Here is a 24,657-nt window from a genome sequence, read left to right as displayed (position 1 = left end):
AGGTATATTTGTACGGAAGCGTATTGCATTCACTTGGAAAAAAAAAATGGGGGGCAGGTTTTTGTATAAAATTTTTTTCAAACGTCCGTTTTTCTGAGTGATTTATTTTGGAGGTCGTTTTTTAATTATTTTTTTCCCCTAACATCGTTTTTCTAAATAATTTATTTTTAGGGCCCGAGCACTAGGCGTTCGAAGGCACTATTGTAATGCAAAGGATTATTATTATTATTATTTATTTTTCATTTATTTTTCTCGTCAAATGAAACTGGCCAATTTGGAGGCCTGAACATGCTTAAAAACTCACCAAAATTTTCACATACGTGCGGCAAAATTTAAATTTCGATAATTTTGCAACGTTGCAAAAAAAAAAAAATGCAACAAAATGGCTCAGTGGCGCCCCCTTGAAATTTTAAAATTGGCCTACAACATTAGGGTTTTTCAGCATAGAGTGATGAAATTTGGGGAGTCTATACCTTGTCCAAAACTGCTCCAAAAAAGCATTGGCACCCATATTCCAAACCCAATAGGAAATCGGTAATTTTGGATCGAATGTGAATTTTTTATCGATTTACAGGGTGCACATTTTAGACCGTTTCGCTGAGGGAGTTAGCTGGATCATCTTCAAAATTGGTGAGACTGTTCAGAAGACATATGAGATCTCAAGTTTTCAAAATGGTGCGTTTTAATTCATGTGTCTGACCTGGGCGCAGTGCGCCAAAGTCGCCATTTTTTAGGGCGAAACGACAAATTCAGTAAATGACTAATAACTCCATGATACAAGGTTCAATCATTTTCATATCTGGCATGTATGTGAAGTATCTCAGCCTGAACACGACTGCATTGAAATATTCCCCATTAGGTCTGGCGCCCCACGCTGGGAACAGGAAATGCCCTTTTTTACTAGACAGGCTCATCCTCCAAGGGTAAAAAAATCAATTGACCTTAAACCTACATCAGGGGAGTCATAAGACATGTGTTCAGGTGCCTGATGAAAAAAATTGAGGTTTCGTTGAAGCGGAGGGTTTCAAACAGGACACTAGCCATTTGTCTCACCAAAAGTTTTAACCATTCATAACTTGGCAGATATACAACATACAGTGCCCTCCATAATTATTGGCACCCCTGAAAAAGATGTGTTTTTTAGCTTATAATATATATATTTTTTAATTCAAATAATATGGGACCTTAATGGAAAAAAAGAGACAAATCCAACCTTCAATACAAGTGCATTCATTCAGTGGGGAAAAAAATCCCACATAAAGAAAAAAATATTTGACATCAAATAATGTGTGTCACAATTATGAGCACCCCTGGTGTTAATACTTTGTACAACCCCCTTTTGCCAACAAAACAAGATCTGGGGACTGAGATGGCCATGGGAGGAGCTTGATTTTGTGTCTGGTGAACCATTTCTGTGTAGATTTGGCCATATGTTTAGGGTCATTGTCTTGCTGAAAGACCCAGTGACGACCTATCTTCAGCTTTCGGGCAGAGGGCAACAGATTTTGATTTAAAATGTCCTGGTATTTCAAAGCATTCATGATGCCATACACCCTAACAAGGTTCCCAGGGCCTTTGGAAGCGAAACAGCCCCACACCATCACTGACCCACCCCCATACTTCACAGTGGGTATGAGGTGCTTTTCAGCATGCTCATCTTTCGTGGCACGCCAGTCCCACTTAGAGTGTTTTTTGCCAAAAAGCTCAATCTTGGTCTCACACAAAAATACACACAGTCCCAGGCTTCAACTGGGACCGTGAGCTTTGGTCAGATGAGACCAAGATTGAGCTTTAAGCTTCAAACAAAAAAAAAACATATATTTTCGAAAGAAAAATCACTTCAATCAAAAATAAAAATAAAAATTCAATTGTAGAAAAAAAGTTTTTGGTGGCTTAGTGGTTAGCACATCTGCCTCACAGTTCTGAGGTCAAGAGTTCAATCCCGGGCTTCGGCCTTCCTGTGTGGATTTTGCATGTTCTCCCCGTGCCTGCGTGGGTTTCCTCCGGGAACTCCGGTTTCCTCCCACATCCCAAAAACATGCATGGTAGGCTGATTGAACACTCTAAATTGTCCGTAGGTATGAGTGTGTGCGTGAATGGTTGTTTGTCTACTTGTGCCCTGCGACTGGCTGGCAACCAGTTCAGGGTGTCCCCTGCCTAGTGCCCGTAGTTGGCTGGGATAGGCTCCAGCACCTCCGCGACCCTCGTGAGGAAAAGCGGCATGGAAAATGAAAGAATATATATATATATATATATATATATATATATATATATATATATATATATATATTTCAAACAAATTTGATTGAATAATAAAGACACAAATGTCCTAGCCAAAATGTGGTCCAAACGCAAAACTACATTACTTCAAAAAAAGTTGTTTCAATCAAAAAAAAACTTGACTTAAATAAAAAAATAAAATAAATAAATAAATTTTTTAAAAAATTGTTTTCAATTTCTTTTTTTTTTTAGTTTCAATTTTATTTATACATTCAAACACATTTTTTTGATTGAAGTGACTTTTTTTTCGATTGAAAATGTATATTTTTATTGAAGCAACTTTTTTTGATTGAAACAAAAAAATTTTTGATTTAATAATAAAGACACAAATCTACCTCCATACATAAATAGTAAGAATTCAATGCAACTGGTAAAATATGTCGTAATTACGGTATTCAATTTTTTTACAAAATTAAAATCTTACCGACATTCCGACCGAAAATAATGCAGCTGTGCCTTTAAGGAGTAAAAAGGAATGTGTGACGTCATTCCCAACTGCGTAGCCATGAACCGGAAGGAAGTGGCTAATCGCTGACGTACGTTAGCAAGCTACCATTTCCGAGTCTGTTGTGGCTTCTATGGTAAATATAACTCGAATTTCATTCACAAGCTTCTAAAAGCGCCAACAATACGTTAATTTAGGGGACGTTGTATCTATTCTTTTGTTGTGAAGGATTTTTGGTGCTTGTTTTAGCTAACAAATAGCATTTAAATAGCTCGTAGGTTGCGCCTTCGTCTTCCCTTCTGGAATCAAATTAATTTGTTCATTATTCAATTGCTGGTCAAAGAAAGATGACCATCCCAGTGAACGTTTCGGTTCTCTAAAAACAATATGGGATGATGTCCCTATCACATATTTTTGCATGTGAGTCCCCTGATTTTGCGGATCTGCCGATAATGAATACTGATCTTAATACCTCGGAAATGTATAAAGGGAGGAGCACTCACTCAGACATTTTATTATGTAGAATAAACTCAGATAAAAAGCTTGTAAAAATAATGAATTAGTTCAAAAGTGCAACTCCTTGGCATTCAGAAACACTAAAAGAAATAATAAAAAACATTGTGGTGGTCAGTAAATGTTACATTTATAGAGTAAGTGCAGGGAAATAAATATAGAATCACCCAAACGAGTAAAGATTAAAAATCCCTCAAAGCAATTATTCAACCAGTAAATGTGCAACAATTAATCAATTAATTGACAACGAATCTATTCGCAAATTAATCAAAACTATTTTGATCACTATTTAATTGTTTAGGACCTTCTTCACCTTAAACTTGTCTAAATTATTGAAATTATAACATATATACAACTTCTCAGATTTAAATATCAGATTTCTTCATTATATTTTTGTGATGTCCAAGTAGGACATGAACAAAAATCCGCTTTTACTTTGGAAAACAACAATTCACATGTTTATCAATTTTTGGACTCTTAACAATTTAAACTAGCTTCTTAATAAGGCTGCAACAACTAAATCGATTAGTAAATTGTTTGCCAACAAATTTAATAATCGATTTTTGCCGGCAGCTATGAGCAGTCCCATTTGGGTCCTTGTTTGTGGGAAAGGGTGCGCGCGCACCAGTGATTAGAGCAAGAGAGAGAGTTCCCTGCTACACTTGGGTTGGACTGCCGAATCAATAGTATAACGAAGTATCGAAAATTAGATTGTCTTGTGTGATGTTCGATCCAGTGTGCCTCTGTCAGAGGTGAGTAAATGAAGCCAATTGTATTGTTTGTGTTCTTCGTTGATGAGACGTTACTACAACCCCTAGCAAAAAGTATGATATCACCAGTCTCGGACAAACACTCACTTAGACATTTTATTATGTAGAACAAACTCCGATAAAAAGCTTGAAAAAATTTAGAGCTGTCCCGACTAGTCGACATCTTCGACGTCATCGATGACGTAAATCCGTCGACGAGCACAACATCCCGTCGACGGTTAATGAAGGGTTAAAAAAATATATGCGTGGAAAGTTAGAATGTCGGATGCTCTGTTTGCAAGCGGGGAAAGCGGCACAAAGCCAAAAAAAAGCGCACCAGAGTGTCCAAAACATTGTCTTATTTCAAAGAAACAAAGGAGAGTACACTCTTCTGTCCTGTCTCTTCAATGCCAAGCTTGGCTGCACGTCGGCTGTGAATAAACACCTCAAGCGCACTTCACGCAGTTTGTAATTTTTTTTTCTTTTCATTTTTTGTACACCAGAGGGTGCTGTCGCCTTACTAAATGATAATGTTTAATTAACAATGGGCCTATAAGTGCTATTAGTATTGTTCTTAATGCTAATTGAAAGGTTTATTTCATGTTATGGTTTATTTTATGGTATAAAAAATTATATAAGGTTAAAAGGTCATAAATATACTCAGTATATACAGTGATTGCACTCAAGGGAGAGATTGTCAATGATAAGATAATAAATTAAGGTAAAGGCAATTCATTGATATATAAATAAGGTTTAAAAGGAAAAAGGTGAAAAGTTTTTGTTAATTTCTAGTTGTGTTGCTTTATTTGTGTGCACCGTAGCTCTTACAGTGTGTTTACATCAAGGATGGAATAAAAGTTGTAAACCATCAGTTTAAGAGACCATCTTTTCAATCGGGATGCTACACTAGTTAATTCTATCAGCATTTGAACTCATTGTTTATTTGTGATTTATTATTGTTATTTACGTATTTATTTGTACTTTAATAAATAATTTGACTGTTCCAATATGTTTTTTGTGAATTGATAAGCGTCAACAAACATTTCATTGCTAAATTAGTAAAAAAAAAAAAAAAAAAAATTTTTAAATTATTAGATTAGTCGACTAATCGTAAAAATAGTCGGCTGACTAATCGGGAGAAAATTAGTCGTTTGGGACAGCCCTAAAAAAATTATGAATTAGTTCAAAAGTTCAACCCCTTGGCATTCAGAAAACACTAAAAGAAATGAATGAAAAACATTGTGGTAGTCAGTATATGTTGCTTTTATAGAGCAGGGAAATAAATATAGAATCACTCCATTCTGAAGGAAAAAATATGGAATCACTCCATTTTGAGGAGAAAATACAGACACACCCAGTCAATTTCCTTTCCCTAATTGGGCCCCTGCCTCAGATTAGATCTGCTCGTTAGTCAGCAGTTAAAAACAGTGCAGTTATCACACCTTCGATGGCTGATGGACCAAGTGGATTCACAAGAATCATAGCCAATGTCTGCCAATGTCGGTCCTTGAGGGCCCCTGTCCAGCTTGTTTTTGTGAGGAGCAGCATTTAGTGTGTACGCTACTTCATATGCTGGTAGCAGAAACTGCTGACCAATTTATTAAGTCTGTGTGTGTAAGTCTTATTTATTTTATGACAGAGGCTGGGGGCCGGATGAAATTTGACCATGGGCCGCATCTGGCCCCCGGGCCGGACTTTGGGCATGTCTGGCCTAAAGGAAATGGGATTTTCATACAGGAAAGCTAAAAGGAAACCATCATTGACACTTAAACAGAAAAGAACAAGACTGCAATGGGCTAGGGTGAGGCAGTCATGGACTGTGAATGACTGGATGAAGGTTATTTTCACTGATGAGTCAAGAATCTGCATTTGACAAGGTGATGATGCTGGAACTTTTGTTTGGTGCCGTTCCAGCGAGATTTACAAAGATGACTGCTTGAAGAAAACATCCAAGATTTCCTCAGTCCTTGATGATATGGGGCTGCATGTCAGGCAAAGTCACTGGGGAGATGGCTGTGGTTAAACCCTCAATAAATGCACAAGTTTACATTGAAATTTGACTGCTTTCTTATCCCTTCAATTGAAAATATTTTTGGAGATAATGAAATCATTTTCCAAGATGACAATGAATCATGCCACAGAGCTTAAACTGTTAAAGCATTCTTTGGAGAAAGACTCATCCAGTCAATGTCATGGCCTGCAAATAGCTCTGATCTCAACCCTATTGAAAACCTGTGGTGGAAATTGAATAAAATGGTCCACAGCAACGCTCCGACCTGCAAGGATGATCTGACAGCTGCAATCAAAGAAAGTTGGCATCAAATTGATGAAGAATACTGTTTGTCACTCATCAAGTCAATGTCTCAGAGACTGCAAGCTGTCATAAAAGCCAGAGGTGCAACAAAATACTAGAGATGTGTTTTGATTGGTATTTCTTTGTTTGTTTCTCATGATTCCATATATTTTTCTTCAGAATGGAGTGATTCTATATTTCCCTGTACTTGCTTTATAAAAGTAATATTTACTTACCACCACAAAGTTTTTGATTCATTTCTTTTAGTGTTTCTGAATTCCAAGGAGTTGCACTTTTGAACTAATTCATTATTTTTTCAAGGTTTTTATCTGAGTTTTTTCTACATATTGAAATGTCTGCGCGAGTGCTCGGTGCAACAGGTGATTCCAAACTTATTGCTAGGGGTTGTATATACGCATGTTGACACTGTTCGTATTCAATCCTCAGTTCAACCTCAGTTGTTGTTGGTAGCTTTTGAAGGCTTAGGTTTAAAGAAATTCTAAATATCCATATTGCCTCCTCAAGTGTATTTTTAGCTAAGCAAAGCAAAGGTTTCTAAGGTGCTAGTCACATCATCTGTTCGAAAAGTAATTTGAACCCATTTTGAAATACTTGAAACCCCGTTTTATTGCTTTTATAGACAGCATTTTAACGGCGGAGTCTTTATTTTAAAGGGGAAGTTCAGACTTTTTGACATTAGGTTTAATCTTTGAGTTAGCAGGGGTTTAATTCGTCGGAGTTGATTTGAACAAATTTCGCGTAGTTTGTGAGTTATTTGTTAGTTTTAGGGATTTGGAGTGGCTAAGCTAGCGTGAGACAATGGTGGTTAAAATAAACTCCATCGACTAATTAAATCCCAACTAACTCGAAGACTAATGTGAAAAATTCAATTACTTACGACGACATTTTTCTTATGTCATTCTTATGTTGAGGCAGCTAAGGGAGAAAAATTGGTAAAACGTAACTGATAAATTACTTTTAAAGTAACATACCGTATTTGCCCGAATATATGACAGTGCTTTTTGCATTGAAATAAGACTGAAAAAGTGGGGCTCGTCTTACAGTGGGGCAAATAAGTATTTAGTCAACCACTAATTGTGCAAGTTCTCCCACTTTAAAATATTAGAGAGGCCTGTAATTGTCAACATGGGTAAACCTCAACCATGAGCGACAGAATGTGGGAAAAAAAAAACCAACAGAAAATCGCATTGTTTGATTTTTAAAGAATTTATTTGCAAATCATGGTGGAAAATAAGTATTTGGTCAATACAAAAGTTCATCTCAATACTTTGTAATGTACCCTTTGTTGGCAATAACGGAGGCCAAACGTTTTCTGTAACTCTTCACAAGCTTTTCACACACTGTTGCTGGTATTTTGGCCCATTCCTCCATGCAGATCTCCTCTAGCGCAGTGATGTTTTGGGGCTGTCGTTGGGCAACACAGTCTTTCTGCATGCAAATTTGCAAATGAATTATTTAAAAATCAAACAATGTGATTTTCTGTTTTTTTTTCCACATTCTGTCTCTCATGGTTGAGGTTTAACCATGTTGACAATTACAGGCCTCTCTAATATTTTCAAGTGGGAGAACTTGCACAATTAGTGGTTGACTGAATATTTATTTGCCCCACTGTATTTTTGCGGTCTAGACAGTATACCCATTCACGACGCTAGATGGCGCCATATATCATTGAAACGATGTTCTGTCTTGACAGATCTCAGCTACTCTCAAGTTTAACCAGTTTGCATTATTTTATTGCAATGTTTTTCCTTATTCAGATTTGTTTCAAGACTACAGTTACAGTTAGACTTCACTTTGATGGTTAATGCAGTAATTGCAATTTTGTTGTTTTATCACAATAGATTGGATTATTTACATTTCAAAAACCAGAAGCCATTCATTTACGAATGTGATTGCACTTTAGTTTACATATTTAAATGTTCAGACATTAAGATTTGAATGAGGCAAAATAACATGCTTTTTCCCTCAAATATATTGTTAAAATAATTTGTTTCAGATGTACTGTGATTATTTTCTGTATAAAAAATAATTTGGTGTTCAAAAAGTCTTTTTTCAAACTTGAGTCTTGAAAAAGAGGGGGTCATCTTATAATCAGGGCCGTCTTATATTCAGGCCAATACGGTATTTTGTCATCATTGAGGATAAAAAAGACAACCACCCACACAAGTTGCCGTGTCATGATTTTTCTGTCCGGTTGCTTTCCAGGAAGAGATGTCAGGAGAGAGTGCCGTGAGTTCGGCGGTGCCGGCAGCTACGACTCGGACCACATCCTTTAAAGGATCCAGCCCCAGCTCAAAATATGTCAAGTTAAATGTGGGTGGGGCCCTGTACTACACAACAATGCAGACTCTGACAAAGCAGGACACCATGCTCAAAGCTATGTTCAGTGGCAGGATGGAGGTCCTCACTGACAGTGAAGGTAGGTTCCTACAGGTGCATCGCAGTAAATTTGAATGCCAACTTTTCATGTGGGTTTTATTGCTCTTTAAAGGTTGGATTTTGATTGATCGCTGTGGCAAACATTTTGGAACCATCCTGAACTACCTGAGAGACGGAGCGGTGCCGTTGCCGGACAGCCGGCGGGAAACAGAAGAGCTGCTTGCAGAAGCCAAGTATTATCTTGTCCAAGGCCTTGCTGATGAATGCACAGCTGCTCTCCAGGTACTTTCTTTTATGGTGAATTTGACAGTAGACGGTACATGTTGTTTACTTAGTCAGATTATTTTTTGTTGGTGCCTATAAAGTAGCAGTGCAACGGTTTGCGGTTCAAAGCCGAACCGTACGGTTCGCCCTGTATGGTTCAATACGCCTTAATTCACCGCGCCTTTTCGGTTTTGCAATTAATTTATTCCGAACGCTTGTGGAATGAATTGGTCGAGCTCTGCGTGCCTGTGTGTAACGTGAAGCACAGCTGTGGAGAAATTCCCGCCGCACCGCAAGTAAATGTCCGATCGCTGTCAAGCACCTGTGTAATAGAAGCAGAGAAACGCCCTCTCTCGCTTACGAGCGAAGTGAAAGTGAAACAAGAACGAAAACAAAATGCTATGGCGAGCAGAGGAGTGGAGAGACCGAATTTTGAGGAAGCACCGGCCTCTTTCAAATCTGCGGTGTGGCAACATTTCGGGTTCCCCGTGAACTACAATGCGGAGGGAGAGAAAATATTGAAGAAAAAAAAATTAAACCATTTTCAAGCATTGCTCAGCGCTTGTTCTCTATGCTAATGGCAACACTTATTACAGCCGGCCAGCATCACAACAGATACAGTGGGGAGAACAAGTATTTGATACACTGCCGATTTTGGTGGTTTTCCCACTTGCAAAGCATGTAGAGGTCTGTAATTTGTATCATAAGTTCTCTTCAACTGTGAGGGATGGAATCTAATACAAAAATCCAGAAAATCAAATTGTATAATTTTTACATAATAAATTTGTATTTAACTGCATGAAATAAGTATTTGATACATTACCAACTAGTAAATATTTGGGCTCTTAGTTCTTTTTTAAGAACCCCTCCTGTTCTCCACTCATTACTGGAAGTAACTGCACCTGTTTGAACTTGTTACCTGTATAAAAGACACCTGTTCACATGCTCAAACAAACGAACTCCAACCTCTCCACAATGGCCAAGACCAAAGAGCTGTGTAAGGACATCAGGGATAAAATAATAGACCTGCAAAAGGCTGGGATGGGCTACAGGAAAATAAGCAGGCAGCTTGGTGAGAAGACAACAATTGTTGGAGCGATTATTAGAAAATGGAAGAAGTTCAAGTTGACGGTCAATCTGCCTCGTTCTGGGGCTCCATGCAAGATCTCACTTCGTGGGGCATCACTGATCATGAGGAAGGTGAGGGATCAGCCCAGAACTACACAGCAGGACCGGGTCAATGACCTGAAGGGAGCTGGAACCACAGTCTCGAAGAAAACCATCGGAAACCCATTACGCCGTCATGGATTAAAGTCCTACAGCGCACGCAAGGTCCCGCTGCTGAAGCCAGTGCATGTCCAGACATGTCTGAAGTTTGCCACTGACCATCTGGATGATCCAGAGGAGCAATGGGAGAAGGTCATGTGGTCGGATGAGACCGAACTTGAACTTTTTGGTCTAAACTCGCCTCGTCGTGTTTGGAGGAAAAAGAAGGATGACTACAACCCCAAGAACACCATCCCAACCGTGAAACATGGAGGAGGAAACCTCATTTTTTGGGGGCTGCTTCTCTGCCAAGGGTATAGGACGACTGCACCGTATTGAGGGGAGGTTGGATGGGGCTATTTATCACCAGATCTTGGCTAACAACCTCCTTCCTTCAGTGAGAGCCCTGAAGATGGGTCGTGGCTGGGTCTTCCAGCATGACAACGACCCAAAGCACACAGCCAAGGCAACCAAAGAGTGACTCCGTAAGAAGCATCTTAAGGTCCTGGAGTGGCCTAGCCAATCACCAGATCTGAACCCGATAGAAAATCTATGGAGGGAGCTGAAAGTCCGTGTTGCCCGGCAGCAGCCCCGAAACCTGAAGGCTCTGGAGAAGATCTGCATGGAGGATTGGGCCAAAATCCCTGCTGCAGTGTGTGCAAACCTTGTCAAGGACTACAGGAAACGTTTGGTATCTGTAATAGCAGACAAAGGTTTCTGTACCAAATATTAAGTTCGATTTTTGTGATGTATCAAATACTATTTCATGCAATTAAATGCAAATCTATTATTTAAAAATCGTACAACGTGATTATCTGGATTTTCGTATTAGATTCTGTCCCTCACAGTTGAAGAGAACTTATGATACAAATTACAGACTTCTACATGCTTTGCAAGTGGGAAAACCAGCAAAATCGGCAGTGTATCAAATACTTGTTCTCCCCACTGTATCACTTTCTCAGAGCAGGACTACTCCTGAAGAGGACACCAGTGAAAACACACGGCGGGCTTCGTTAATTTATTTGCAACGCTTGACCCGCGTTACATTGTTCCCTTGCGGACATATTTCTCCAACAACGTAATCCCCGACATTTATGAAATGGCACGCAGAGACATCGAAGATGATTTCGCTAAAGCACATAGTTTCGCCCTGACCACTGATAGTTGGACGTCCTGTGCTACAGAGTGCTACTACCTAACTGTGACGGTCCACTATAATTCATACCTGTCAAGTTGTACGGTCTTGGCGTAATTTGTACAAGTGAACACTGATTTTTAAATGTGTACTTTGTTCGTGCATTACGTTTTTTTTTCCCCTCCGTTCGGATTTTGTCACCCTTTTCGGCAACGAGACAATGTGCGTTAATAGGTTGGTTGAATGACGCCAGAAAAGTCAGAGACATGGAGAGGGAAGAGTGTTTGTTGTGACGCTGTACCAAACGCGATGCTAGGCTCGGTGGCTCCAATAATTCCTGACTGTAGCCGACAGCCTACAATCTACGCCTAGATATCTCATGCATATAGAACTACATACGAAATGACAGACTCGGTAGCGTTAGTAAACAGCCACCATTTTAGAGCAGTAAACTTCTCAGAAAGGCTCTGTTGTAGTGAACATTCCTAGCAAACCTAAGTAACTTTTTATCTAAAACCTCTAAATTGCCAAAACTTTACCTAAATCTATCTCTAAGTGATGAAAAAGTTTTTAAACTTACACATGTCGAAAGTAGACAGAAGGGAACTAATGCAAAAACGGGAGCAATTTTATCTACTTTAACGGTTGATTCTAGAGCTGAAACGAATACTCGAGCAACTCGAGTAACTCGAGTTTAAAAACGGATCCGAGTAATTTTATTCACCTCGAGTAATCGTTTATTGTGACAGCTCTAAGCATCACGTTTTGCTCGGACTACTTTTAATGCGGGACAACGCGCTGATGTCACGTGCGTAGAGGAAGAAGGAAAAAAAAAAAAAAACTTACTGCAGCCGACAACCGCTACAAACGACGCGGACGTTGCTAAATACTAGCCCGTACATGCTACGTTAGTTGCAGGTAGCATCTGAAGAGTCTTATAGAGATCACATGTATGTTGAACTAGATGCACACGACAGACTAGGCTGCGTCTGGGCAGCGTTAGCAAACAGCCGCCATCTTAAAGCAGTAGAGCGCTAAGCGCTAATAAAGAGCGCTAAACGCTAATCTCTAAGATTAACGTTACTGTCACTACTTGCTCACCTTACGTTAGCCCTGCGGAGGGCTAGGTTTCAATTAATTAAGACCACTTTCGATGCGTGGCTAACGTGTCTTACATACAGGCTTTAATAGCGTTGTGGAGTGATGAAGGTGTCAAATAAAAACTCAATAATGCTATCAATTTTAGCTTAGTAGTCATTGCTGGATAAAACACCAAGTAGCACTAGTCCCTAATGTGCTCCAATACAGCCTGTATCATACATTTATTTTGAACAGTGCAAAAACTCAAAATCCTATCAGGACTTACAGTTTAGACTAACTTAAAACTTAACTAGAACTTAAAAATGGCTTGACACAAATAGAAATTCAATTGAAACACGTGGGAAAAAATCCTAACTTTTAATATATATATATATATATATATATATATATATATATATATATATATATATATATTAGAGCTGAAACGAATACTCGAGCAACTCGAGTAACTCGAGTTTAAAAACTGATCCGAGTAATTTTATTCACCTTGAGTAATCGTTTATTTTGACAGCTCTACGCATCACGTTTCGCTCGGACTACTTTTAATGCGGGACAACGCGCTGACGTCACGTGCGTAGAGGAAGAAGCAATAAAAAAATATAAAAAACATTTCCGCAGCCGACAGCCGCTCCAAACTACGCTGACGTTGCTAAAAACTAGCCCGCATGATGTTAAGTTGGTAGCTAGCAGGTAGCATCTGATGAGTATGTTGAACTAGATGCGAAATGACAGACTCGGCCGCGTCTGGGTAGCGTTAATAAACAGCCGCCATCTTAAAGCAGTAGAGCGCTAAGCGCTAATAAAGAGCGCTAAGTGCTAATAAATAAGATTAAAGTTACTGTCTGAGTCACGAGGTCATGTAACGTTAGCCCTGCGGAGGGCTAGGTTTCTATTATTTATGACCACTTTCAATGCGTGGCTAACGTGTCTTACATACATGCTTTAACATAACATAGCTTTGTGGAGTGATGAGGGTGTAAAATAAAAACTCAATAATGCTAACTATCAATTTTAGCTTAGTAGTCATTGCTGGATAAAACACCAAGTAGCACTGGTCACTAATGTGCTCCAATACAGCCTGTATCATACATTTATTTTGAACACTGCAAAAACTCAAAATCCTATCAGGACTTACAGTTTAGAGTAGCATAAAACTTAACTAGAACTTAAAAATGGCTTGACACAAATAGAAATTCAATTGAAACACGTGGGAAAAACACCTACCGGTAACTTTTAAGTAATGTGTGTTATCAAGCGTAATGGCATTTTTAGGTATATATATACAGTGGGGAGAACAAGTATTTGATACACTGCCTATGGGTTTTCCCATTGGCAGTGTATCAAATACTTGTTCTCCCCACTGTATATATATATATATATATATATGTATATATATTTTTTTTTTTAATAAGATCTAAAGGTTTTTTGAGTGAAAGCAGTGAATTTGTCTTTTTTTAAAATTCTAGTTACATCTGAGATGCAATTGTTGGCTGTTTTCAACAATATACATCGAAAATAAAGACATTGATTGACTTAAAATGGTTCAAGATTAGATGAAATGTCTTGTTTTCTCATGTATATTTATAATTGCTCTTCACCCTAAAAATATATTTGTTTTATCCGATTACTCGATTAATCGATAGAATTTTCAGTCGATTACTCGATTACTAAAATATTCGATAGCCGCAGCCCTAATATATATATATATATATATATATATATTATACTTTTTTAAAATAAGATCTAAAGGTTTTTTGAGTGAAAGCAGTGAATTAGTCTTTTTTTTTTTTAAATTCTAGTTACATCTGAGATGCAATTGTTGGCTGTTTTCAACAATATACATCAAAAATAAAGACATTGATTGACTGAAAATGATAAAATGTCTTGTTTTCTCATGTATATCTATAATTGCTCTTCACCTAAAAATATATTTGTTTTATCCGATTACTCGATTAATCGATAGAATTTTCAGTCGATTACTCGATTACTAAAATATTCGATAGCTGCAGCCCTAGTTGATTCACAACATTAAGTGACCTCCAAACATAGCAAAGTTTACTTTTGTTTAGTTTTTTTTTTTGTGTGTGTGAAAAAAACATGAAAGGTAACACCAGTTACTTTGCCAAGTAACGTTTTTACTACTGTGTGTGTATTTCAGTAGTTAGTCACTACACTAGCCAAAGAGCTAAGAGGCATTTTAACAGTCGAAAATGTTTACATTTTAAGTGTTTATTTCACTTTCTTAAAAGCAAAATAAAGGCAGTTTTTTATTTAAAAAAAAACAAAAAAACAAAAAAAAACCGAAACCGTGATCCCAAAACCGAGGTTCAAACCGAACCGTGGGCTAACTGAACCGTTGCACCCCTTCTATAAAGTGACACCAACATGGGCCTGGGTAATTTTATGGTGTCGATCGTAGATCAGGAAAAATCATACTAGAGAAAACCTGTTTTTAAAAAATCATGAAAATAATCAAGATCAGTTGATATGGAAACTGAAATTTAAAAAACTGACTTTTAGGGGTGGGCTTACATTGATTGCCCTGCTTTGCATATTGGCTCTTCAGGTCCACCAGGTGGCACTCTTACCTTGTGCTGCTCGATGTCTTTGTTTATAATGAAAACTTTTTACAATTTCTTTTCCTACAGAACAAAGAAACATATGAACCTCTGTGTAAAGTGCCTCTGATGACCTCATCCAAGGAGGAGCAGAAGCTTATTGCAACTTCAAATAAGGTATTTAAGTCTAATTTTGTGTTTCAAAGAAAGAGCATTTTGCCATTTGCAAGGAAAGGCAAGGCAAATTTATAGCACAATTGAACACAAGGCATTTCAAAGAAGAGGTCGACCGATATGGGACTTATAAATGCTGATACTGGTATCGAAATTTTTTTTCAGACAATTGCCGATATCCAAAGCCAATTTTTTACGATATACTTTTTTTTTTTGTAAAGCATGTACATTATGAAAGGCAATTTGTAAAAAAATTGCTTCAACAGCTTCAGCTTTACCTGATGACCTGAGATTTAAAGGATTAATTCGGTCTCGTGAGACCAAACCAACAAACTCAGCACTTCTTTTTATGATTATACACACTCAGCAAGAACAGTACATTAGTTTCAAATAATTAAACCCACCAGGATGTCACAAGAAGATGGAAACAAGTGAGAGTTTGAGGATGATTGCCATTCTAAAGCTAACGCGAATGCTACGATTTACATTTAGAGTGTAAAGATTACTTGGTGAACACCTTAAAAGGCTAAAGCAACATTGCATATCATCATCATCATCACACAAGATAAAGAAAAATTGTGCAAAACAGGCAAGCCTGATGCTTCCCGTAGCAGCCTGCCTTCAAGCTGCTGCAGGGTCCTACCGGGTTCCTACCGTTAGTCAGCGGCGGCCACAGTTGCCCACACAGATGCCTGATCAAAATATTATTTTCTTTGTTATCTGTCAACGGCAGATGTTGGAAAAAAGTCCATGTATCGGCCCAATATGTCGTCCGGCCGATACATAGGTCGACGTTTAATTCAAAGTGCTTTACATCACATGAAGATCCACAGAGATAAAATGTTACATCAAATAGAAAGTTAAAAACAAAGACAATTGAAACAGGAAATTGTAGTACATAGAAATCACCAAGAGAATTAGAAAATAATTGGAAATCGGAAATAGAAATAAAACCAAAAAATGAATTTAGCATGAAATTTTAAATATATAGACAGTTATGAATATGCTGTGGTAAACAATAGCGTTTTTTTAGCCCTGTTTTATAGGAGCTCACAGTTTGAGCACACTTCAGACCTTCAGATAGTGATGGCCAATGAAGCTTTTGGGAAGCTTCAAACCACTTGGGTAAATTGCTTTGAAAATAGGCTAAATACATGAAGCTTCATTAATGTCTGATCTTGTTTTTCTTTATCTCTGGAAAAGAAAGTGATTTAAATGCAGGTAAACAACATAAATTAACATGGTTTTACTCATGAAACCAAATATGTCAACAAAAATGCATATTCTAAGTGAGGAAAAAGTTTGGACACCCTACCACCTAAAAGCTAGTGTTAACCCCTTTGGCTGAAATAACTTCAGAGAGACACATTTTGTAGTCAACTACCAGTCTTTGACATCGTCTGAAGAAGGTTTGCCCCACTCCTCAACGCAGAATACTCTCAGCTGTGAGATGTTTGAGTGGTTTCTTGCATGTACAGCCCGTTTCAAGTCACTCCACTTTGACTTGGCCATTCCAGGACTCGCCATTTTTTCCTTTTCAGCCAGTCCTTTGTGGATTTACTGGTTTGTTTTGGGTCATTGTCATGTTCCAGGGTCCATTTTCGCTTCAGCTTTAATTTTTTCACAGATGATCTCACATGTTCCTCAAGCACCCTCTGATACACAATAGGGTGGATTCTATGATGGTGAGCTGGCCAGGTCTTGCTGTAGCAAAGCATCACCAAACCATGACACTTCCACCTCCATACTTCACAGTTGGTATGAGGTTCTTTTCCTGTAATGCTGTATTGTGTTTACACTAGAGGTGCACGATAATTCCCGGTCAGATAATAGGGATTATGAATAAATCCGATAACATAATATATTATCGGCACTATTAATAATATTTTTGGCATGGTGTCGGATTGGGATGTGTGCGTTTGTTTCCACTCCTGTTTTTCCAGTATGCAAAGCTTTGTTACTTCTTTGTTTTGTTCATTATAATAATGTTCATGTCATCATGAAAATTCTGGTATGCTGAATCAACCACTAGTATTTTTGTCCTACAGTTGTTCAAAAACTCAGGTGAATATACATTGAAAAATTATATATATATTATCGATTATGGTATCGGTATCGGCCTTGAGGAGCAGGAAGTTATCAATATCGGTTTGAAAAAATGGATATCGTGCACCCCTAGTTTACACCAAACATGCGCTCTGTTCTGGTGTCCAAATAATTCAATTTTAGATTAGTCTGTCTAAAGAACATTGTTCCAGAAGTCCTGGTCTTTGTCTACATTCACTCTGGCAAACTTCAGTCCGGCCTTCATGTTCCTCTTGGAGATGAAAGTTTTCCTCCTTGCCCATCTCCCATGAAGGGTAAACTTGTGAAGTCTCTTTCTGATTGTAGAGGCATGCAGTTACACATCAACAGTAGCAACAGCCTGCTGTAGGTCGCATCGTGACATTTTAGGGTTTTTGGAGACTTCTTTTAGCATCTTGCGGTCTGCTCTCTGGGTGCTTGGACGGCCCAACGTGGGCATGTCAGCAATTATTGCCCTCCCCTGCCCTCCACTTGTAAACTATTTTGCCGATAGTGGGATGGCTGATTATATTCTTTTGAAATCCCTTACCAGACTCGTAAGCATCTACAATCTTCTTTCTGAAGGCCTTAGACAGCTCCTTTGATCTCACCACGGTGTTTTCTCTCATTTCAACAGTCAGGGGCACACCAAACTAAATGTGAGGTTTAAATAAAGCAAGCCTCTTTCTAAATACTGGGTAATGATGTTCTAATCATGTGCACCTGATGTGATACCCCTGTGTGTGATTTTAGCTATTTTAAGTGGGATTGAAATTCCAATTATTTAAAATGACATTTTACTGAGTTATTAAAAAAAATGTTTTTATTGTTTAGTTCTATTAGATGAATCTCTCAAGATTGTTAAATTTGATATTAAATATCCATATGACCAAATATGTTAGAAAACACACAGGCTCCCATAGGGTGTCCTAATTTTTTCACATGACTGTAAGCATTTTCATCCAAAAGACTAAGACAAAAATAAAAAGGGCTGCCAAAAGCAACACTGTTCTAAAGACATGTTTTTGTCTTCGCAGCCTACAGTCAAACTGCTCTACAATAGAAGCAATAACAAATATTCCTACACCAGGTATGTCCTCCTACGATGTAAAGTTCTGATGCGGACAAAGGCGCATGTTCAAGTTTGCTATGCCGTTTTATTTCTCAATAAGCAATTCCGATGACAACATGCTGAAAAATATCGAGCTTTTCGACAAGCTGTCGTTGCGGTTCAACGGCCGCGTACTCTTCATTAAAGACGTGATCGGGGATGAGATCTGCTGCTGGTCCTTCTACGGGCAGGGTCGCAAGATAGCTGAAGTATGCTGCACCTCCATTGTCTATGCCACCGAAAAGAAGCAGACAAAGGTGGGTAGATCTTTTTTCCACGATGTCCCACATTCTTTCTTACGAAAAGTATATTCTCACATATAATCGTACTCGGGCTGCAGCTAGGCCTGTCGCGATAACAAATTTTAGTGTGCAATAATTATTCCCATAAATTATTGCGATATGCGATATTATTGCCCCCCCCCCCCCCATTTTTTAAAACCTATTTACAATAACAAAGTGAGAATAGATCAAGTACACCCATTTAAACGCGATAAATATTTACTCTTTAAAATTTAAAATAGTTTTTAAGAAAGCACAACTAAAAAACCATTGACCATGCCTCTTAAGTAAAAAAAAAAAAAATGCCATCATATAAAAATGCATTTTAGTGCATAATATTTATGTGCTTACTTCTTACTGATCTAAAAAAAAAAATTGGATAAAAGTGCTGAGAACAATCTTTACTGTTTGTAAAGTGAGGCGGGGCACACTGTTGATTGCTATTACTCTCTAAGCAGCTAGGTTTACTACATGAGCAAGACATCCTATTTGTGGTCCGAATCCATCTGTGTCACGTACTGAATTTACAATATTCGCAACATTATAGTCACTGGTATGGATTGATTGGCCTTCCATTCAGTCATGACCAGTGTTGTTAATAACGGCGTTACAATATAACGGCGTTACTAACGGCGTTATTTTTTTCAGTAGTGGGTAATCTAATTAATTACTTTTCTCATCTTGGCAACGCCGTTACCGTTACTGAGGACGGAAAGGCATGCGTTACTATGCGTTACTATATTGGTCGAAAAGTCTGAGGGAGACGGACTCACCAAGACGACAGAGCAGGAGTATGGAGGAGGCAAGAAAGTTGTGACGCCGAGCAAACGCGATGCTAGGTAGCTCCAATAATACATGTTGTAGCCGATAGCTAGTACAAACTACGCGCGCATGTTATGGTAGATATGGTAGACATGATAGATATCACATGTACTGTACATAGATATAACTAGATGCAAAATGACAGACATGGGGCTAAATGAGATAGTAGACAGCCGCCATCTTAAAGCAGTACTTTTTAGGACGGCTCTGTTGTAGAGAACCTTCCTAGCGAACCTAAGTAACTTTTTATCTAAAATACTTCTAAATCGGCAAAATCTTGACTTGAATCTATCTTTAAATGATGAAACAGTTTTAAAACTTTCATATGTCGAAAGTAGAGAGAAGGGAACTAATGCAATAATGGGAGCAATTTTAACAACTTTTAACAGCTGATTCAGGGTAAAGGGTAAATTAGGGTAAAGAATTGGGCTCGGGCCAATTGTACCAAAAACCTTCACAAAAAACTTCACATAGTGTGGCCAATGTTTTTTTTTTTTTTTTTGGAGGAAAAAAAAAAAGTAATTATCACCAATTACTTTGCCAAGTAACTAATTACTCTTACATTCAGGTAATTGAGTTACTAACGCAATTACTTTTTGGGAGAAGTAATTTGTAACTATAATTAATTACTTTTTTTCAGTAAGATTAACAACACTGGTCATGACAGTTTAGAATTCATCGATGTAGTATATGGACTACGTGTCCCATAATCACCTTGGGCTCACGTAGCCAATGGCATGGAACGTAGCACATCTAGTTTGCCATTTCATGATATCTAGTGTGTACGCGCATTAAAAAAGTTAGCAAAGTTAGCCGCTGAAGTCACGTCTGCTCATTACTACACAACACCAGCATATGACAATCGACTTTCATAAACAGGACGAGTTTGAAGCACAGCGCTCTTAATTTCATTTAATATTATATCATTATAATTAAGCGCAATTATAAATATACATGAAAAAACAAGACATTTCACCTAATATTGAACCATTTTTAGACAATGTCTTTATTTTTTTTGATTGACTGATTGAATTTATTTTGAAAACATGCATCACATTGTGGGTATACAAGAATACAAACAAAACATAAGACTCGAAAAGGAGTAGGAAGAAGTAAAAAACCTATATGAATCCTACCCCTTTGTCCGCTACATAATCATCAGCATGAATCAGACAAAACAAGTACAATTTTCAATGTACATTGTTGAAAACCGCCAACAATTGCATCTCAGATGTGACTAGGAAAGAAAAATCAAGCAAATTCACTGCTTTCACTCAAAAAAAACTTGATCTTTTGAAAAAAATTCTTATTTCTCACCTAAAAATCTATTACGCTTGATAGCACACATCACTTGAAAGGTGTTTTTCCCCACGTGTTTCAATTGAATTTCCATTTGTGTCAAGGTATTTTTAAGTTCTAGTTACAGTGCCTTGCAAAAGTATTCGGCCTCCTTGAACCTTGCAACCTTTCACCACATTTCAGGCTTCAAACATAAAGATATTAAATTTTAATTTTTTGTCAAGAATCAACAACAAGCGGGACACAATCGTGAAGTGGAACAAAATTTATTGGATAATTTAAACTTTTTTAACAAATAAAAAACTGAAAAGTGGAGCGTGCAATATTATTCGGCCCCCTTGCGTTAATACTTTGTAGCGCCACCTTTTTCTCCAATTACAGCTGCAAGTCGCTTGGGGTATGTTTCTATCAGTTTTGCACATTGAGAGACTGACATTCTTGCCCATTCTTCCTTGCAAAACAGCTCGAGCTCAGTGAGGTTGGATGGAGAGTGTTTGTGAACAGCAGTCTTCAGCTCTTTCCACAGATTCTCTATTGGATTCAGGTCTGGACTTTAACTTGGCCATTCTAACACCTGGATACGTTTATTTTTGAACCATTCCATTGTAGATTTGGCTTTATGTTTTGGATCATTGTCCTGTTGGAAGATAAATCTCCCACCCAGTCTCAGGTCTTGTGCAGATACCAACAGGTTTTCTTCCAGAATGTTTCTGTATTTGGCTGCATCCATCTTCCCGTCAATTTTAACCATCTTCCTTGTCCCTGCTGAAGAAAAGCAGGCCCAAACCATGATGCTGCCACCACCATGTTTGACAGTGGGGATGGTGTGTTCAGGGTGATGAGCTGTGTTGCTTTTACGCCAAACATATCGTTTTGCATTGTGGCCAAAAAGTTCAATTTTGGTTTCATCTGACCAGAGCACCTTCTTCCACATGTTTGGTGTGTCTCCCAGGTGGCTTGTGGCAAACTTTAAACGAGACTTTTTATGGATATCTTTGAGAAATGGCTTTCTTCTTGCCACTCTTCAATAAAGGCCAGATTTGTGCAGTGTACGACTGATTGTTGTCCTATGGACAGACTCTCCCAACTCAGCGGTAGATCTCTGCAGTTCATCCAGAGTGATCATGGGCCTCTTGGCTGCATCTCTGATCAGTTTTCGCCTTGTTTGAGAAGAAAGCTTGGAAGGACGGCCGGGTCTTGGTAGATTTGCAGTGGTCTGATGCTCCTTCCATTTCAATATGATGGCTTGCACAGTGCTCCTTGAGATTTTTAAAGCTTGGGAAATCTTTTTGTATCCAAATCCGGCTTTAAACTTCTCCACAATAGTATCTCGGACCTGCCTGGTGTGTTCCTTGGTTTTCATAATGCTCTCTGCACTTTAAACAGAACCCTGAGACTATCACAGAGCAGGTGCATTTATACGGAGACTTGATTACACACAGGTGGATTCTGTTTATCATCATCGGTCATTTAGGACAACATTGGATCATTCAGAGATCCTCACTGAACTTCTGGAGTGAGTTTGCTGCGCTGAAAGTAAAGGGGCCGAATAATACTGCACGCCCCACTTTTCAGTTTTTTATTTGTTAAAAAAGTTGAAATTATCCAATAAATGTTGTTCCACTTCACGATTGTGTCCCACTTGTTGTTGATTCTTGACAAAAAAATTAAATTTCATATCTTTATGTTTGAAGCCTGAAATGTGGCGAAAGGTTGCAAGATTCAAGGGGGCCGAATACTTTTGCAAGGCACTGTAAGTTTTAACTCTAAATTGTAAGTCCTGATAGCATTTTGAGTTTTTGCAGTGTTTAAAATAAATGTATGATACCTGCTGTATTGGTGCACATTAGGCACCAGTGCGTTATCCATCAGTGACTACCGAGCAAAAATTGACAGTTAGCTTTATCATGTTTTTATTTTACACCCTCATCACTCTAAAGAGTTGTGTTTTTACAGATTAAATAAAGCCTGTATGAAAGACATGTTAGCCATGCATCGACAGTAGTCATACTTAATAAAAAACCTAACCCTCCGCAGGGACTCACGTTACGTTAGAGAGGTACAATAACGGTAATCTTATTAATTAACGCTACGTTAACTTAATTTTACCTTCTCCCGAGTATTGCTCCTCTGCTCTCGGAGTGAACAGGGTGCCTTTGGTGGACCGGGGGCTAGGTGGGCGGTGGCTCCCGTTCCAGGTTTCGGGGCAGTCATCGGTCACGGGGTCCAGCCGTGGGTGCGGAAGCGTCGCGGGGCTGCGGGTAGCCAGGGCCTGGTGGGAGTAGTGTTATGCAAGCACTGTCTTACAGTGAATACATGAAACAGTATTTGCCTTGGTCTCCAGCTTGAAATGCTCCCACACTTTTGACATTTTCTGCTTTTTCTTGGTATCTTTCTTTTCGCTCTCCTAAGCTTCTTTGTTTTTACCTCAATATTCATGCATGGTTGAAATCAAATGTATTTGCCACCTCTCTCTTCTTCCTGTACGCACGTGACGTCAGCGCGTTCTGCCGCATTAAAAGTAGTCCGGGCAAAATGTAATGCTTAGAACTGGCAAAATTAGACAATTCCTCGATCAATTTTTAAAATCGAGTTACTCAAATTATTCGAGTAATCAGCTCTATTTCGTACCTCTTCTTGTGTAAACTAGGTGGAGTTCCCCGAAGCTCGCATCTATGAAGAAACTCTCAATATCCTCCTGTACGAATCCCACGATGGGAGGGGACCGGATAACGCTCTGCTGGAGGCAACAGGGGGCGCTGCCGGGCGATCCCATCATCTGGACGAAGACGACGAGCGAGAACGAATAGAGAGAGTTCGTCGGATCCACATTAAACGACCCGATGATCGCACGCACCACCACCAGTAACCTCACACTTGTCTTAGCCGAGGCCTTGCACCGCACCCGTGCCTTATGCCTTTCCTCAACAGCGCCTCTCTTACATCAATTACCAGAAGACTGTATTAGTGGTTAGCTGTGCAGTTATAGTGTCCACCGTGTCTTTTTTTTTTGTCGTGTTCTGACTGACTGCGATGTTTGTTCACTTGTATCAATCTTCTCCACTGGAGTGCAGAAGCTAATAATCATAGATTGTTGTTCACTATAGTTTCAGTTAAATTTATTATCATTTTATTATGTTATTGTCACAAGTGGTCCTAACATTACATCCAGGAGATGAAGAAATAGACAATGTATGCTCGAGAACTTTGAGTTAAGCATTCAGTGAATGACTCAAGTGTGAACAGCCTGCGAGATGGCACTGTTTGTTTGTTTTTATGTACTGTAATTGTAATACACAGTTGGATATCATATTTCAAAGTAAAACCCTATACTTTGGTTCACACCTTTTCGGTTTATACTTGCGACACTTTTTTTGTTTTTTTGGTGGGGACAGGAAGCTGAGGTGTTACATGTACTTCATGATGGCTATATGCTGAGGTTGGAGTGAATGAGTAACCAGAGAACTCCCTGGCAGGAACACAGTCCTGTCAACATGCATTTTAACAAGAAGAGAAATTACAGCTGGCCTTCAGCAGTGCATTTATTGTGGAATGTTCAGTTTTGCACACAATTACAAATTGATAATCACTCGTAGCTCTATTGTACAAAAGTGAACAAATATGTATGTTTTATATTTATACACCAAATAAATTTCTATAAATGTATTTATTGGTTGTTTTGTCTGTGATTGCAAGAAATCTGCAAATCTACTGTAAGTGTACTCCAATTGAAATTTAATCGTTGCAGCACTACTTTTTTTCTTTAATTGATTAAGTCGAGTAATTTGATTAGAAAGGTGTTTAATTAAAGTACCGTTGTAATGGTTTGTTTTGAAAATTTGCATTTGTATTGATTTGGGTGGATACACTCTAGTAGCAACAGTCAATATGACATAACTCAT

At 38.4% G+C, this 24,657-nt stretch overlaps 1 protein-coding gene across 1 annotated transcript; it reads left to right on the top strand.

Annotated features, from left to right (window-relative positions):
• The first annotated feature begins 2,740 nt into the window (after window positions 1-2,740).
• On the top strand, window positions 2,741-24,421 carry kctd10 (potassium channel tetramerization domain containing 10). Its single transcript, XM_057832931.1, has 7 exons — window positions 2,741-2,861; window positions 8,507-8,720; window positions 8,793-8,962; window positions 15,095-15,181; window positions 18,280-18,332; window positions 18,415-18,610; window positions 23,406-24,421. Exons 1-7 carry the CDS (start codon window positions 2,859-2,861, stop codon window positions 23,622-23,624), a joined length of 942 nt encoding a protein of 313 aa, XP_057688914.1. The 5' UTR covers window positions 2,741-2,858; the 3' UTR covers window positions 23,625-24,421.
• Window positions 24,422-24,657: the final 236 nt, after the last annotated feature.

The sequence above is a fragment of the Corythoichthys intestinalis genome, chromosome 3 (assembly GCF_030265065.1).
Source record: "Corythoichthys intestinalis isolate RoL2023-P3 chromosome 3, ASM3026506v1, whole genome shotgun sequence".
Lineage (NCBI taxonomy): Eukaryota > Metazoa > Chordata > Actinopteri > Syngnathiformes > Syngnathidae > Corythoichthys > Corythoichthys intestinalis.
This window is presented reverse-complemented; position numbering and strand designations above follow the sequence as displayed.

What these genes read in the sequence shown, in the direction of transcription:
- kctd10 (XM_057832931.1), top strand. An exon ending in GGTCCTCACTGACAGTGAAG is followed by an intron (nt 8,721 to 8,792) that starts GTAGGTTCCTAC and finishes TGCTCTTTAAAG; the next exon opens with GTTGGATTTTGATTGATCGC. An exon ending in CCGAAAAGAAGCAGACAAAG is followed by an intron (nt 18,611 to 23,405) that starts GTGGGTAGATCT and finishes TGTGTAAACTAG; the next exon opens with GTGGAGTTCCCCGAAGCTCG.